This window comes from Leptonotus elevatus, chromosome 11, assembly GCF_054856555.1.
Source record: "Leptonotus elevatus isolate MCC_2025b chromosome 11, RoL_Lele_1.0, whole genome shotgun sequence".
Classification (NCBI taxonomy): Eukaryota; Metazoa; Chordata; class Actinopteri; order Syngnathiformes; family Syngnathidae; genus Leptonotus; species Leptonotus elevatus.
The window spans coordinates 16,416,241-16,434,687 of record NC_141249.1 but is presented as its reverse complement, the minus strand read 5'-3'; the positions used below and the strand labels follow the sequence as shown (position 1 = coordinate 16,434,687).

The 18,447-nt window shown below is 39.1% G+C and overlaps 2 protein-coding genes across 2 annotated transcripts in view; both read right to left on the bottom strand.

Annotated features, from left to right (window-relative positions):
• Nucleotides 1–2,910: 2,910 nt before the first annotated feature.
• foxe3 (forkhead box E3) lies at nt 2,911–4,305 on the bottom strand. The gene has a single exon (XM_086089189.1). It carries the CDS (start codon nt 4,225–4,227, stop codon nt 2,992–2,994), a length of 1,236 nt encoding a protein of 411 aa, XP_085945315.1. The 5' UTR covers nt 4,228–4,305; the 3' UTR covers nt 2,911–2,991.
• Nucleotides 4,306–12,954: 8,649 nt separating this feature from the next.
• The window catches only part of cpamd8 (C3 and PZP like alpha-2-macroglobulin domain containing 8), a 43,936-nt gene continuing 38,443 nt past the window's right edge, over nt 12,955–18,447 (bottom strand). Inside the window, exons 41-44 of the mRNA XM_086089188.1 lie at nt 18,213–18,425; nt 16,381–16,455; nt 14,029–14,233; nt 12,955–13,940 (exon numbers count right to left, since the gene is read on the bottom strand). Of these exons, the coding sequence (XP_085945314.1) occupies nt 13,940; nt 14,029–14,233; nt 16,381–16,455; nt 18,213–18,425 (494 nt within the window). The 3' untranslated portion in view covers nt 12,955–13,939. The remainder of the gene's footprint in view (nt 13,941–14,028; nt 14,234–16,380; nt 16,456–18,212; nt 18,426–18,447) is intronic.

Here is an 18,447-nt window from a genome sequence, read left to right as displayed (position 1 = left end):
ATTTATCCAATTATTATTATTATTATTATTATTATTATTAGTATTATTATTATTATTATTATTATTATTATTATTATTATTATTATTATTATTATCATCACTATTATTCTTATTATAATTATTATTGCTGTCAATAACCAAAGCAGCTTAAGCATCTGTATCTTGAATGTGTCTTCCAATACTGACAACATATTTGAGACATTTTATATTTTAAATGTTATTCTTGTTTGTTTTATTTTAATTTCTCTTTATACGTATGACTATTGTATTAAGTCATGCAGCTCATCCAAGGCCTATAATTTCCCATTGATTTGGTTATTGCTTTTGTCACAATTTTCGTAGTTTTTTCAATTTTTTATTTAGTGCTGAAGTGATACAACAGTAAAGGACTGGTTGACGCCAATTTGTTGTATTTATTTATTATTTATTATTTTTTTAAATATAATTTTATTTAGAAATATATATATATATATTGGGGAGGCACATACTGCCTATATATACTCAACTATAATTAACATTGTTGACATATTATAAAATTTCACACCTTCACATAATCGAGATAATATTTAATATAACATGTTTATTTATTCAACCGACGGACAGTTCATGGCTTCTTATTGTGCACATGAACACATACAAATAAATGCAGGGTATATACTTTAAAAAAGAAAGAAAGAAAGAAAGAAAGTTAGAAAGAAAGAAAGAAAGAAAGAAAGAAAGAAAGAAAGTTAGAAAGAAAGAAAGAAAGAAAGAAAGAAAGAAGCCAAGTTCAGGGTACAAATGTCAAAGATTAAGTGACAGACGCCATCTAGCGGCCAGTATTGCTAGTAAAAAAAAAAAACAATCAGAGAAAAATACATCTGATGAAAAAGGCCTATAGTGGGGGGAAAAATAATTTCATCCCAGGCCCAGACTCCAAAACATAATACTATTTAAAATGCATGTAAATTTTTCAATTGAAAACGTAACTGTGGTCTTATAGGGTTCAAATAGGTATCCCTCAATAAATTGCACAACACTGTAGAAATGTCATAGTCTTTTTAACGCGTGCATTTTCGACTGATAATTTGTACTGATAATTAACCATAAAATCAGACAACTTAATTTCTATTAATGAAAAAAACTATCAATTCGATTAATATTTATTGACTACCTGCACGTCATACAGCTGCTTTATTTGGAAGTACGGTGCTGTACTTTGTTTGATTTTTGTGAATCTAATAATAAACTACAATTACATGTGTTTTGTTTGTTTGTTTGTTTGTTTGTTTGTTTTGACTATTTGCTTTAATTTCTCATTTTCTTCATATGCATATTCGACACAGGGCCGTCGTACACATTTGTCCATTGTTGTTTAAACCATGATTTGTGAGGTTAGGGCGCCCTCTGCTGCTCATAGATAATATACAAAAAAAGTGTTGATACTCTGGCACTGTGCTGCCTCTCAGAGGTCAGTGTTGGTACTATACGTCACATTTTGACGTGACTTGGTCATCTGGAGTGCGTCACACCAACACCAGAGACTTCATGCAGCAGGGCAGGTAAGGCAAGCCAGGCAGTTGATATAAGGTCCTGAGCAGAAAAGGTCTCCGGGAAACGGCAGATATTTTGGCGAGATCTCTAACATATATATATATATATTTTTTTTTTAATCAAATGCTAAAATTTATTATTCTGCTGTCAGTTTGGAGTTTGTATTTTGAATCAAAAGACATTATCTCCTTGAATTTTCTGGTGGAAACAAAATGATGCACAAAATTTAAACAAATAATTAAGGTTATTATTGAAAATATCTGCTCACTATTTTCATACAGATCTCAATTGTTGAAAGTTTCTTTACTTGAATAAATCTTAAAGCAAAAACTAAACTGAAATACTTGCTGGAGTACTTTGTCGAAGGTTTATTTTTTATGTTTTAGAAAAGCAACCCTCTCAAATAAATGTATTGATTAAGACTCTATCACTGTTTCCCCCTTTGGTTGTGGATTTAAATAAATGAAACAATTATATTCGGACTTAATTAAAAATATTTCGATGTAGAGTTAGGACAAATTACATGTATTGATTAAGTCTTCATCGCAGTTTTTCCCTTTGGTTGTGGATTTAAATTAATGAAACAATTATATTTGGACTTAATTAAAAATATTTCAATTTGATTAGAGTTAGGACATCAGAAATTAATATAAGAATCAGTTTGTGATGATGTAAAGTTGCCATAACCATTCTTATCTTATCTCCCTTTTTAGTCCCCCCCCCCCCCCCAGTAAATGTATTTCCCCTAACCAGACTATTATTATTATTATTATTATTATTATTATTATTATTATTATTATTATTATTTCTTGCCGATTGTGAAAATGACATTGAATTTATGATTACTTCTGTTTGTAAAACTCATCCAGATCATTGCTGCAAAAGTCACCTCAAATTCCAGTATAACAATTGTTGACATTTATTTTATAGACATTTTTTTAGTTTGAGAGATTCTACGTTTTAAATGTATGCATGTGACATGGCATATTTTAGATTTTGCAGGGGGCAAATTATATTTTAATTGTGTTTTGTATTTCATTATTATCAACCTAATCCCTCAAGAGGAAATTTAACTTGCACTCAGCTGTATATTGCAGATCTAGCGAATTAAAACGAAATGAATCGACTCCATATAACAATTTGTGTGACCATAAAATAAAACTGCCAAAGGTTGAGAGCCCATTTAGTTAAAAATGCATTTATTCCAGACTACTGCACCGATAAAACGTTTTAAAAATAGAAACATATTTACATTACATTACAAAACGTAATGAAAACACAATTTTTAAAGTTTGTAAAACACTGAAACCTCTGAGAAGATGTCATGGAATGTGTCAAAATATGAATGGCTTGGGGAAAAAAATATTTTATCACAAGGCTTGATCCTTTGCTATCAAATTATTTATGCTAAAATATTAACGACAATATTTGATGAATCCTTATAAAATGTCCGAGCCTTCACATGTATCGTTCCAACCCCGATGCAAAGTTGGCCTGTCTCATGTAAGAATTGTTGTAAGTGTTCATGGGGCCCGAGAGGCCCAGCAGCTGCTCCGTGTGCTCCGCGCAGGAGCTCGCGCGCATAGCCGGCAAAGAGAGTCTGTTGCCCTGGCAGTACACCTGAGAGCTCCCGGGGGAGAAACCAGACTGGGCCATGCCGCTCAGGTTGGGAGGCGAGGCCGGGGATGAGTAAGGGTACGCCGGCGTCAGGTTGGAGGACATATTGGAGGAGATGTTCCCGCTGTTTCTGCTCAACATGTTGGCCGACTGGTTGACGGTTTGCGTCTGGAAACAGGCCGAAGGGTCCCCCGAGCAGCTGGAGGTCATGGCGGCCAGGTCGCCGACGCCGACGCCGAGCCCCTGCAGAGCTTGGGGGTTGAGTTCCCCGACAGCCTGGGGGCTGATAATGTTGTCGATGCTGAACATGCGCGGCTGCGCTTGGCACACGCCGGCAGACGTCTGGTAGTGCAGCATGGCCGGGTGCGGGGAGGAGGCCGCGTACCCGGACCCGATCCCGGCGTACAGGGTGTTCGGATAAGAAGGCCTTCCCATTGGGGTAGGTGTGAAGGCGCTGGAGCTCTGGATGTAGCCCGGGTAGGTGCTCACATCTGTGCGCTTGAACCGCTTCCGCCTCCTCAGGAAGCTCCCGTTGTCGAACATGTCCTCGGCGGCGGGGTCCAGGGTCCAGTAGTTGCCCTTACCGGGTCTGCCGGGCTCGCGCGGGATCTTGACAAAACAGTCGTTGAGGGTCAAATTGTGGCGGATGGAGTTCTGCCACTTCTTGGAGTTCTCCCTGTAGAACGGAAAGCGCTCCATGATGAACTTGTAGATGCCCCCCAGGGTGAGCTTCCTCTCGGGGGAGTTGGCGATGGCCATGGCGATGAGAGCGATGTAGCTGTAGGGGGGCTTGCCCCGCTGCACCGGCCTCTTCCTGCGGCGGCTGCCGGTGGGCAAGTGCTCCTGATCCGTCTGGCCCAGCGCGACCACGTCCTCGGCGTCGGGGCTGTTCCCGCGCGGCTCCGACTTGATCAAGACGCCGTCCTTGGAGCGGGCTTGCAGCATTAACGGGGGCAGCGGCGAGTCCAGGCTGACGTTGGGGGACAAGACCACCGGGCTGACCTCTGCGGGTGAGTGTTGCGTCTCTGCGGTCATGTTGCACATGCCAGAGTAGTACGAGTAGTTTGCCAGATTCATAGAAGACAACGAAGTAAACAGTCTATATATTCGAATGTGTTTTCGGGAAATAGCTTGCGTTGGGTCCTCCCGTGTTGGGTGCAGGGTGTCTTTCCAGGTGAGATGTAGAAGCGCTGACAGTTTTATAAGGGTGGGGGGGAGCAATGACGCAACTCGCTCCCTGATGACGAAGCTGCAGCTGCACCAAAACTTTTTGGGGTCTGCTATAGTCCTATATATATATATATAATGCTTATATGTTGTTTAACGTGTATGCATAATCTGGTCATATATGGAGATAATTAAAATAGAAGAGAACCTGATGGCCTACTGTTGACAACTATATACTTGAATGAAGTATATGAAAATGGCTGTTAAACACTCTTAACAGTTGGGTAAAAAGTTAAATTAACTAACTAAATTGGATCAAGAATGGACCAACATGGATGGGTCAAATTAAATTAGGAACCAAAAATATAAAAAAAAAAAAATGTATGTAACTGTTAAAATGTTCAATATTTCTCAATAATAAAATAATAATAACTTCTCACAGCCTTACAGTCAATATACCTATATACAAAAATAAAGAAAGAAATTATCCTAAAATTTTGCCCAGGATTTGAACCCTTTCAACCTTAACTGTACATCATGCGTATCGCATAAAAGACGCGACCTGATGAATGTTTATTTGGAGAACTCTTCTTCTCCTCTCCTCTATTTTCTTCATGTCTCGGCTTCAATTAAACAAATAACTTAAGGTTATAATGTGAAGGAGAAAGTACAAAATCTGCCTGTGGAAAGTGCTGGAACGGGAGCATAAAGTAAAGCGGCACTTCTACTTCGGAGTCCTTGCCGCTGTGCTATTCTCCCAACATGGCGGCTGTATACTCAGAGCAGAAACAACACTCACAGAGCTGCTCCGTGCTACTGCAAACCCGACGGACAATACGGCAATTGAAAAATAATAACACGCCACTGAAAACAAGCAATTGAGCTATCAAAGCTTTTGGGGAAGAAAAGTAAATATCTCTCCATTTCATTTTCATTTTCCGAAAGCGATCATCAAACAGTGTCCTGGTCGGAGACAAGACGTGTTGTCTTTCGGATTTTCGAGTGAAAACACGGTTCTACACACAACTGATATGCAGACAACAGCCTTTAAATGTGGCAGTGCAACAACGGTTGTAATTGATTACTTAAGCAGATACTGCGATGGAGATAATTACAGGGGTCAGAAAAACATGCAGGGCCGTCTGAAATTGATGTCAATGTTTCACTTATGAGGGAGAATAACAACAACAATTAAAAACCTTCAAATAACCGTTTTTCTTAGTTATGAAGCGATGTTTTACATATCAAACATTTAGCATTGCGACATAAACAAACCCATATTAAATGGTGCTCTCAGAAAGTAACCATCATTGAGTAGAGATAATTTCGTCAAGTGCCATTTATTTATTAACGGTAACAAGCGACAACAAAACATGATACGTTTAATTTTATTAGTCATTCAACTCCACCAACACAAATAATTCTGAAACAGCTTCCATCAAGTGCAACTAGTGAAATATGAGTCAGACAGCCGTCACTGAGGTGGCTATCGTTAACCAGCTAGCTGTTGAACTAGCTAGCTGCTTGTGACTAGAGGATAACTTACTTAATTGTGTATTTTTGTGCTTCATTTTAATTCTTGCCATCTTTACTTGTGTCTACAAATATTACCACTCTATGCTGTTTCAACATTAAGTACATTTCAACTGTAGCTGGTGTCATGTTTGCTTGAGAAGGACTGAATGTTAAGCTTGCCATACCGACAGCACAAATGAGTTAGCATTGGTTATTGTTTACTGTCTTTTGATTTCATCGACACCATCCAGCAAATCTTACAATCAGAGCTATCATCCTTCCACATGTTGCAGCATGTTTACAAATCATTAAATCCTAAAGTTTTTGTTTGTTTGTTTTTTTATGCTAAGTAGCTAGCTAATCTATGGTCAAAGTTGACCATCCAAGCTGACCAACAGCGGTTGTTTTTCACTGTAATAGACCAAAGACCTGCAAAAATGCTGGCTGTGTCGAAAGAAGTTGACGTGTTTTCATTTCAGACGCAAGTTATTGTGATATTACTTGTTCATTTCTTTGCATGCTTGTGGCAAAGTTAACAAAATCCTTTGGTGTAACCCACGCAGATGACGACTCATGTACGCCAAATCTTGTACAAGTACATTGTTTGGCGTGAACTAATTGTTGTGTAATGGTCAGTAGAGATAAAGCGGGAGTGCAGAGGTGCAGTCGAGGTATAGTGAGGCACTGGAGTGGCCGCTATGGGAGGGGGGATTAACAAGAGGCTTCGGGCCCCGAGGCAGAGGGCCCGTTTCCTGGTCTGAGCCCCTGTTTGTCCTGGCTGACCTGGCAGCTCTGGGGGCAGATCCTGCTTGGATACGGTCCTGCTCCCACGCCTGTCTGAAGCTGTTAGCCACTGGCTGTGAGTAGCTAGCTGGGCTTAGTGTTGTCTGACTGAGCGAGCAGCGGTTCAGTCGGGAGGGGGTCCAGTCATCACTGGGGAGGGGGGTTACTGTGTGTTGGCGGACTGCGGTGACGGGAAGCGGGCACCTATAGTAGAGCAACGGCGATGATTAATGGCTTTGAAAATCATATTCGGAATATACAGTGTGGTATCATATACACAAAATCTCCCTTATCTGAGTTTGAACCCCTGAATCCTCCCTTTGTTTTGTAGCCATCTATACACAAGCCATAACATTGCTGCCATGATGTGGTATACTTTGGATGATGAGCTTTTCGTTTGTATTCTGCTACATGTTGACTTACAGTCCCCATAGCGTACTCATTTCCCAGCGGAACAATTTGAGTTTGATATATTTCATATTGCGAATTCATCCAAAAAAAGGATTCTGACATGTGATGCCAACTAGAGGATGAGAGAGAGGTGAACAAAAGTTGCTGAGCTGACACTTGGAAGCCAGTCATTCGCAAAAGTGGCTCCAGGGGCCGAGGACAGGCGGGGAGGGGGCTGTGCATGCGAAAAAGAGGCTGAATGAGAGACGGGGAAAAGAGTGACATGGGGAGAAACGCAACCTTTTTCTTGCTCAAGCCCATCAAGTACGGGCCAGGGCTCCTGAAAACGCGGGGATTACCAGGGGAGCCGAGCTCGCCTGGGCCGCTTGTGCTGGCTCCTGCGCTGCACGCTAGACTGCCCTGCACATGGTTCTCACACATACGCAGGCATGCTTGCTTGTATGATGTGCGTCTGTGATGTGTAAACTTTCACACAGCTGATCGGGAACCAGCACGAGCGGCTCAAAAATGTCTAAAAACATGCAAAATTCGAAATGTCCTGGTCATATTGCACATTCGCGTAGCATCTTGTTGCTAGGCAGATTTCAGCCATTGCCATTACAGTATTCACATGTGGGAAAGGAGAGCCACAGTCATAGATGCACTTTTCAGCCGATAAAGAAAAAAAAAAAGTTAATCTACAAATCATCTTCCACCTGCATTTTCCGACATGAATTTCCCGGTGACTTCCTGTCGCTAACAAGAACAAAGAGATCAGAACATAAAATTCCAGTCAGCTGTAGAATACTGGTCAATAAATCCCAGAATAATTTTTGTCCTGAATATATTGCAGAAATTCCCATTTAATATAAACTCAATAAGGTTCTGAGATCAGCAGCCTCGGGCCAGTTAATGGAGGCCGGCGTTCAAAGCAAACATGCTGCATCAGCATTCAGCTGTTATGCTGCACACAAATGAAATAAACTGCCAACAGAACTGAAGTTATTGACTCAGTATCCATGATTTGGGTATTTTGGAGTATTTCTACTTGTATAATCAAGTTTTCCCAAATCATGATCTTGCGCTGTAATGTAATATTCTGCCATATTTAGTTGGTGGGTATGTACCGTATTGACATGTACAATTTTGTGCCAATCCAAAGGATTTTCTGGCCTTGTTGGAGGACTTTGGTCTACCGAGTGCCATCACACTATCACACAGGTACATCATCGCTCAACCTCTACTGACATGATTGACGTTAACTTGTAGTTCCTGTTTGGACAAATACCTCCAGGTGAATTCCCCTATGACCCCAGGATCGCCCGCGCGGAATGAACGTCCGAGCGACATGACATGGGATAAGCTGGCCAATTACAATATTAGGAAATGAGTGCCACGCGCGTCAGGTGGAAACGAAGGCTGCGGGGCCATCGGACCAAGGTTGTGCTTTTTAGGGGAGCAACTCTTCTCCTGATGAAGTACTGAATGTTTATGTTCATTTGATTTGGACTGCGGTCATTGTGTAAAATAAAACGTTTTCGGTGTGAAAAAAATAGAACATCAAAAACATTCACTGCAATAACCACAAGGAAATAAAATTCAGTAAAACACACACATTTACAATGCATAACAAACAGTAAAATGCAATACAATGAACAATGAGGAAAAATAAAGCAATAAAATAAAAGTACTGTCAAAGTTAAAGCGGTAATTGATTAATTAACTTATTGCCATTGATGGCTATAGATGTCCAAAATTCAAATTAGTTTAAAAAAAAATTCCACTTTTGTTAACAAGAATATGACAACCTATAATTTTTTTTGTACATTTAGAAAATATATAACATTTGTGATTAATTGTGAGTTAACTAGTGAAGTCATGCAATTAATTACCAAAAAAAAACATTTTAATCACCCGACGCACCAAATTTTTAATCACCTTTTCTTTAAAAAAAAAAGTAATTATTAAAAAATCTTTTTTTTGAAGAAAAGATTATAAAAAAGCGGCAGGTTATAAAAAAAAAAAAAGCGTTATTAATCGCATGACTTCACTAGTTAACTCCCGATTAATCAAAAATGTTATATCTGTTCTAATATAATAAAAAAAAATCTAGGTTTTCGGGAAAAAAATGGGGAAAATGTTAAACGAATAGAAATAGTTCAAAACAATTTTTGACGTCTATAGTCGTCAATGGCAGTGAAATAAATGTTTGCGTATCAACTTTAGGATATTTGTTCATGTCAAAAATAATGGGGTCATTTTTTTCCATTTTAAATTAAGCAAGTAATTAACTGATTAGAAAAAGAGGAGGATGAGCGTGTGCAGTGGATCAAGAAATATTGAAGACGTCCTCATAACATTAAATGTCAAAAGAATAATAATAAATAATATAACCTACAACAATAAAAAAAATGCTATCAAATAAACCCCAATAAAATACAAATAGGGCCCTCTTAATATAACAATATCTGCAATTTTAGCATACAGCTAGTGCCACAAAAATTTAAATTGTGTGAATTCACATGAAATGATTAATAAAATCGGAATAGGTGTAAATGCATGAACACGACGGCATGTAAGTCCTTCCGAAAGATGACGAAGATACACGTGAAGTGGTTACGCTGGCGAAGAAAAGACAGCCGCTTGTTTTTTCCCCGCAAAAGGCAGGCATTCCTGGAAGTCTATGTGGACCAGACGAGCAGACTGGCCAGTGATGAGTAACTGCTTTACCGCAATGGGAGGAGGGGCCGGCATGGGTGTGGACTGTGAAATCAAAATACAACATCAGGTCACTTCCTTAGGTACAGTTTGATAAGATCAGATGGTTAGATGTCAGAGGGTTCGGATTGTTTAGGGGTCCTTTGAAAGATTTTGCGCTTTTGCGCGCTAAAAATGCTGGGGTTGTTTTTTTTTGCTAACCCAGGTTGGGCTAACTATTTTGGGTTACCTGACTAACCTGGTATTGGATCAAAAACTTGACCCAGCATGCTGGGTCAAATCCTCAACCCATTGCACTGGGTATAAATAACCCAGAATCCAGAATGCCCCTTTAGGACCCAGCGCTGGGTTAGCTAATATACCCAATGTGGGTTACTTTTGACCCAGTAGTTTTAAGAGTATAGACCCAAAAATGTGAGAACCACTGGCTTCATGGGCGTCACAGTTTCGGAGTAAAGTGAGGGGGCTTTGAGAAAAAAAAACCCAGACAAGGCCCTTCTTTCAGTGCACACATGTCTTCTTTTACTGCTGTCTTTCAGTACTGCTAAATCTTCAACGTGGGCTCGTCAACCTTTCTCTCTGATTGCTCTCTGTCTTTATACAACAAGAGAATTATGGGAACAATCAAAAATCATCAGTCTACATCATAGAATATTGAATATTAGCCCTTGTCAAGTGTGCTTGTTGTCAGCCTGAGAGCAGAAATGAGCCGCGGCGGCATTGCCTGGTGCTGAGAGATGACTCGGCCTTTACACAAAACGGTCAACCTTTTATCATTGAAAGTCATTAAGTTGTGAAAGGTCAGGATGAATCCAGTCCCAGAGACTCCGCTAACAAGTGCGATTCATCATACGCGTCGTCATCGTGTCATATACTGTAAAGTGTTCCCCCCAAATTATGACAACCTCTGAAATATAGCAGATTCTTCAAGCAATTATTTTTTTTTTTGAGCGTACTAACTTACTGTTATGCCCTTGCTTTAATGAGTTCAATTATGTATAAATCAGAAAAGTTTTTTTTTTCTCTCTCTTCACTGCACATACTCCCAGCAACATACAGGGCTCACTATTCTTACTATCCTAATATAACTAAATAATAAAAGTCTTGCGTGGGACTCTTCCTACACTTGTTTTTTTGTTCATGTCAGTGGAACAAGTGCTACTACACCCCTCCCATCCCACACCCACCACCTTGCCATTGTCTCCCGTGTTGTCCCAGAGCAGCTCAGACAGGCGGGGATCAGCACCCGGGTTTGTTCCTTAAGACTCGTGCACACACAAATTGCCATTAAAGCATACAGTGCGTGAGGCCTGAGAAGTGGCTAAAGGAGATATCCACACATGTGGGGTGAGGAATTGCTTACGAATGACTGAGAGTAACTCACTGGGGGGGGCAAAATACATGGAGGGGGGAACTCATGATTAACAAGTAGCCTAATTGTAAAAATAAATAAATAAATCAGCAACTTCGACGCAATGTCATCAAATTGTGTTCTTGAATAGTGAACAAAGACCGTTACAGCCATCTAGTGGCAAATGTGAGTACTAATATGATATGTCGGCTTTAAAAAAAAGAAAGAAAAGAAGATATGTAGGCGACGTGAGCCCAAAAGTGTAGGCTTTTTATATTAACTTGTTTAATGAGGGAAGGAAAAATGGACTGGATTCAAGGGTGGTACTTTGCATAACGAATAAAGGAAGATGAATAAAGAGCTACATTTGTGTGTGTGTTTTTTGTCAACACAACGCTTTTTTTACAATGTTTTGCCAGGGTGGGGTCCTAAGTAATAGGTGTCCTTGCAGTGCCTGTTTTAGAGTACAGTCATTTTACCAAAAAAAAAAATACAAAAACAATGAAGAAATAAAAACGAATCACATCATTTTGTCACCAAACAAAGACGGGAAGTCGATTAGACTCATATCCTATGCCTGTTAACGAGAAGTAGCCGTTGTTCTTAAAAATGTTGAGTAGCTCGTCACAATAATAAAAGATTGAGAATCCACATAAACATTTGCTTTTATCTGAATAAAGCTAATATAAGCTACATTTAAATGCTGTATGCATTTTAGGAAAAATCCCATTAATACTACTTCTGCTATTAAAAAAAAACAAAAAACAATTTAATGTGCATTTTAACAATTTTTTTTATTTTAGTAGATGTGTCATATGTTTACACTTGAGTTCATACCCAATGCGAAACAGAGTTTTGGCGGCTGATTGGCATTCCGCATAAATAACAGATTTATCATGTATGACTTATGTTGATCAAGTAGGCTTTTTGTAAACAAAATTATTCACAATTTCACTCATTTGTTTTTTTTTCTGTTTAACGTATCGTATCCCCTCTTTTCCTTTTGTTTTTCTTTCTGAAATGCGCTACGTTGCCACAAGAGGTCGCCAAAGCTCTACGACTGAGTTGAGTAAGCACGCTTTGTACTGTAACATACGTGAGGACAAAGAAAACAAACAAACAAAAAACAAGTAGGAGCGAGTCCCAGCAAGCCTTTTCAAAGTGAATTTTACAGCCGCGCATACTTCCTGGTGTGAAGAAAGCAAATAAGTAACATATGCACTTCGTCATCCCAGCTCAATGGAGATAACCTCATCATAGGGTTGAAGGCGTACGTGGGGTCAGCCAGAGTGCGGCACACCTGTAAAAGCGACAGCCGACACCTGCCTGCCGGGAGCAGGCCCCATTTGACCATCGATCTTGTTGTCAAAGTTCTCACACACGCAGCTAGAAATCCAACTGGCAACCCTTTATTGAAGGACACGTTCAACTTTCACCTCACTTCATGGGGCATGCACTGTGACATGTACAGGAGCTCCTAAACTTAACATTTAATTGGGATATAAGGTGTTTAAGACATTACAAAAGTCTACACCCCCCTGTTCAAATGGTTAATTTATAAAAAAAAAAAAAACTATAGCTACTCATGGCTGTGTTCAGAATTAAACAAAAAACTCATGTGGGAATCAGCAAACACCTGCCGCCATTTTGTTTTTCTTGCTTTTACAGTAGACGCCTGAAAATCCTCTGAAGACTATTCCACAAAACATTCATTTAAATTCCCAAAACATTATGTAATCTACCCTAAAATAAAAATAAAAATGTATTCGATCATTATTATTGACCCGTTAAGTGGGAAAAATGTAAAAAAAAATTACAACAGTATTTAACATTGACATTCAATCTAAATATGAGGAAATGAATCAGTGCATACATTTGAATGTTTTTTTGAAACTGTCTTTTATTTAAAAATCTCAGTATTTGATATGTAATACAGGTTATTTGTCATACAATTTGGAACATTTACAGCAACTAAAAAAAATCTTAATTTTTCTTGATTTATTTTTTTGATTGCTTCATGAATCAAAATGTAACATGAACAAAATAGCTTATGAACTGTACAATCAAATCTCCAAGCGGGTGGAAAGGAAGTGAAGTCATCTCTGAGTGTCCTGGTGCGAGCCCGTTAGAAAAAAACTAAACAGTGTCCAGGGACTCGTGGTGGCACCTTTGTCCTTAATGATACCGAATCTAAATGTGTCTATTAGTTAAGGCTAATCTGTGAATCCAAGAAAAAATTTGGCATCGACAGTTAGCACCTCTGTGTCAGCCGGCCATTACTTGAAAATGGCAGATACTGTGCCCCGGCCTAGCTGACAGATCATGGGCGAAGAAACCCGACCTGGGGGGCGGGATTATGTAAATTAGCCCTGTTTTTACGTCCGGCAACGTTCAGAACAGCTCAAAATAAATTCACTTTGTTGCATAATTAATGTTTTGTATACAAGCAATACAAATTTCCATATGGCTCTGAACGATAAAAAGCCAATTGAAGCGATTGGACCGTAAGAACATATATGGGCAGGCAATGAAAAAAAAAGTCATGATACGACCTCTAGCTACAAATAAATACCACAAATAAAACACAATATCTTAAAGTTGGATGTAATTACAAAAAAACAACATAAATACTTGATTCTTATTTGTTGTTGTTGTTGTTGTTCTAGTGATTATAAAGGCAGTACGGTGAGTAACAAAGATGCTAAGGCGATATAAGTTGGAAAACAAACACATACACACATACTGTATATACACACACACAAACTCATGTTGCTTCTTTTAGGTCATCTCTCTTCACTTTCCATTCGCTCGCATATTCACAAATAATATACAAAGTAGACGAGGGTATGGCTTCACTCCGGTATTTCTGTGGAGGACAGAAAAACGGGACAGTGAGTGGGGGAGGAGCTAAATTTCGTTTTTAGGAAATAAACAGGCAAGCCTTCATGCGTTACCATCGTTCGGGACTGCTCTTTGTGTCCGCCGTGGGGATTTGGGTGTCGGCGGGCAGGGGAACTTTCGGCGGCGTGTCCGGGTGGGCTCGGGGGACGGGGAACGTGGGGTCCCGCACCTCGGCATCAGCCAGGAAAGGCTCTGAGTCGGCGTCGTAATCGTAAGAGTAGTAGGACACGTCGGCCATGGAACCCGGCTCCTCCTCACCTGGACGCATCACACAAAAAAGAAGTCAAATATCAGATATGCATGTTGGGAATGTTTTAAAGGTTCAATTTCTGGTATGCAATTAACTCCTTCACTGCCATTGACGGCTATAGACGTCAAAAATTCATTTGAACTATTTCTATTAGTTTAACATTTTTTTCCACTTTTGTTAACAAGAGTATGAAAACCTATTAAATATAAGATAAAAAATTTGTAATTAATCGAGAGTTAACTATGGAAGTCATGCTATTAATTTCAATTTTAAATTAAATTATCGCCTGACGCCCCTAATTTTTAATAATCTTTAAAAAAAAAAAAGATTATAAAAAAAAAAGTCTAGGTTTTCATACTCTTGTTAACAAAAGTGGGGGGAAAAAAGTAAAACTAATAGAAATAGTTCAAATTAATTTTTGACGTTTATAGGCGTCAATGGCAGTGAATGAGTTCAAAACAAATTGTTGTGACACAATTTATTGCAATTTATTGACCCCAAAGTGACATTTCAGGGGTGTGGACTCCAATTGGAGAATTTTATTGTGATTTTTATGGGAGAGTGCCATAACATTCCTGTGCAGCTTTTGTGCTATGAAGACGTTAGTCTTGGAGCCAACAAGTCGCCGCACGTTACACACACGCAAATATTCACCTTATCATCCGCACACGTATCTGCAGTGTGTCACATCCAGTAAAAGGTGTTTGTTTGTTTTTTTTGCCTCGCGTGCCAAAATTAACACAACAGGAATGCGCTGGAAACTACAGCAGATGCAAACGTAATAATCGAGTTTGTCCATCATCAGATTGTGGACACGACGTGACGAATGTATAACATGCGTGCATACCCAACCTGCATATCAGCTTCTTTCTTTCAATGGGATCATCCAGAAGAGTTTTTTGTTGTTGTCATCTTACATATCGTAAGTCAATTGCCCCCCCAAAATTTTTTTCCTCCTCCTTCAAAAATAACTTAACTCATTCACTGCCATTGACGGCTATAGATGTCAAAATTCATTTGAACTATTTCTATTAGTTTAACATTTTTTCCCCACTTTTGTTAACAAGAGTATGAAAACCTGGAGAGAAAAAAAATTGTACATTTGGAACAGATATAAAATTTGTGATTAATTGTGAGGTAACTAGTGAAGTCATGCGATTAATTATGAGTAAAAAAATAAATAATCGCCTGACGCCTCACATTTTTAATAATCTTTTCTTTTTTTTCCAAAAAAGAAAAAATATATAAAAAAATCAGGGGCGTAATTTTTTCGTAATTAATCGCATGATTTCACTAGTTACCTCACAATTAATCACAAATTTTATATATCTATTCTAAATGTACAATATTTTTTTCTAGGTTTTCATACTCTTAACAAAAGTGGGGGGGAAAAATGCTAAACTAATAGAAATAGTTCAAATGAATTTTGAATGGCAGTGAATGAGTTCAAACACAACAGAAGTAGCACATTGGTCTGTTCTAAAAATTGCTCACCAGTGATCAGACACTAACTTACTAAGAATTAAAACCCAAAAAGATTAACATTTATTTATTTAAACATAACGTGCAAGTTTATTGCGTACCAAATATTCTATATTTTGTTTAAAAAGTGGATCGGAAAATGAATGAATGAAATTAATGATTGTTTTTTTAATTTTTTTTATTTAAGTGATTTTACAGCTGTAATATATTCTTCTTAAGTATTTTATTCATGATATTTAAAGGGGAAGTCAACCCCCCCCCCCCCCACAATTTTTTTTGACAATATTCTGGTTAATATTGAGTTAGTGGAATATGAGTTCAGCAGTAAAATCCAGCAGTTTTTATCAATATCAGAAGGCGGCCATTTTGCCACTTGCTGTTGAGTGAAAATGACATCATAGTTGCTCAATCTCTGGTAACAACCAATCACAGCTCATCTTCAGAAAACAGGTGAGCTGTGATTGGAACATCGATATCATCTTAAGTGGCAAAATGGCCGCCCTGAGATGGATCAAATCGGCTGGCTTTTGCTTCATAACTCATATTCCACAAAAGTAATCAGAATGTCATGTTTAGACTCGTGAGATCACATGTAACATATTATTGTCAAGAAATGTTTAAGATTGACTTCTTTAAAGTTGAAATACCTAAGGTTTATTCTTGGTGAAGTTACCTGTGTGTATGGGCACTGAGGGTTGCTCAGTCTCCTGGCTCGCTATTGGCTGCTTGTCCTCTGCCTTGGTCTCCACTTGAACGACAAAAACAGACGTCACGCACATTTGGTTAAAAGCGTAGATTTCCTTGTCGGCCGTCACCACAAAAGTCTCATTGTTGCGTCATGTGCAGCAAATGCTAACCAGAAGCTTCTTATCCACCCCGCCGAGCAAGACGTTTTTGGCAAAACAATGAGAGCCACTCAGTTCTGATGGGAGGCCTGCGTTCAGATTGTTCCAAAAATAGCCCGGCCGAGAGGTGGGCGGCACGATCATAAGTGGATCCTCTCCCTCAAAATGGGCTAATGACCTTTAACGCGCATGAGTGTACACAAACAAACACCCAAACAAAAAAGCAAAATATTGTTTATCAATGTTTGTGGCAGCTGAAATTGTTTCTTCCTCTTCAAAGTCTTGTTTGCCGCACTGGTGAAGGCTCCTTTTGTTGTTGGGCTGCGCGTCGGAAAAGGAATGTGACAAGGATTTCAAAGGCTCGGGACAAAAGCAGTCTGTCATGTGCGCAGGGTCAGAAAAGGAGGAGGGGGGTTAAGCGTGCGCAAGCATGAGTCGAGTTGTGATCTGAGAAAGACTGCACTAAAAAAAAAAAAATATCAAAATCAAAAAATCAGCTCAACATCTGAACAGCTGTTTCCACAACAGAGATCAGCGCGCACACACCAATAAGAATTGACACACTTGAACACGCGCGCACAACAAATAGTACACTTATTACATAAAAACCGTAGCTAGCTTCGCTAGCTTAGCCTAAATCAGTCGTTCAATACTTTACAACCACAGAACGAAGTTGTTTTTAATCAACGTGTCGTTAGTTCAAATATAATAACTGAAAACACATTTCAACATGCTAGCAAATCACTGAGCAGCGTCTTAGCCTTTACGAAATGAAGAGGCTACATAACTAGCTTTCGCCTCACGCTAATGCTAAGCAACTTTCTCATGCAACCACACTAACAACAACGTTTGTATAATTTGAGCTACTTGCATCCTTAATAAAATGGTCATCGCTTTAGCCACATTAGCTGCCTTTATTGGGTTTGTTCTCAACAATAATACCACCAGACTTCCGAATGACAATATTGCTAGCATGACAAAAACTGACCCTCTCAGATTAAAGTTTAATTTGTGGATTTATCAAGATTTCCTTGAAAATGTTGTCCATAAACCAAATTTTTGTCAACTGGTTGCTAGAGCAGTCAGAAAAGTTGCTAAATGTAGTGACCAAATCACTATAATGACGATTTAGCGCTGAATAAACCGACTCAATTGGCCCGTGTGAGAGTGCCACTGTCACTGACCTATAGTGTCAGTATGACCTTAGTAAAATTATTTTGTGCCTCTGATTTGATTTGAAGGAAATCACTGAGGTGCCAGTCAGGTATTAGTAACGTGAGAGTACTTTAAAATATTGCTAGCAGTTTTAAAACTTTAATTGTGAATAAATCGTTTGTAACATGTATCTAGGGATGTTTAATAGCATAGTATGAGTACTCTTGATTAGTCACCGATACCAAGTACCGATACCACTAGTATTTTCGATACATAAAATTTATTTTCTTTTGGGAAATGACCGATAATTTTAAAGAAAGACCTATACATCACAATATAGCATAACATCTGTTGTTGCATTTTCTGTTCTTCTCATTTCTAGTCCCTGATCGTAAACAGCCAAAAAAAAGCGACCACAGCCTTAAAATATCGGTAAGGTATCATACTCGCCCATCCCTGATTCCCTCCCTTTTGCTTAAAAAAACGGACATGACGAAATTCTTACTGTGAGGACACTGTGACGCAGGGACCTGCTTGATGCGGGTTCCATTGCGGCAGGCAAACACCTCCATCTGACACTGGTTCTGGTAGATCTGTCCGTCGGACCCGCAGACGGGATCCCCGTCGTAGCCGCAGTCCCGGTAACACGTGCAGCGTTCAAACGGCTCCTCCTCCAGGCAGCCAAACACGCTGTTGCACTGGTTTGCCTGCACAAAACCTGCAGAAATCTTATTATAAAA

What these genes read in the sequence shown, in the direction of transcription:
- foxe3 (XM_086089189.1), bottom strand. Translation starts at nt 4,227, where the DNA reads ATGAATCTGGCAAACTACTCGTACTACTCTGGCATGTGCAACATGACC.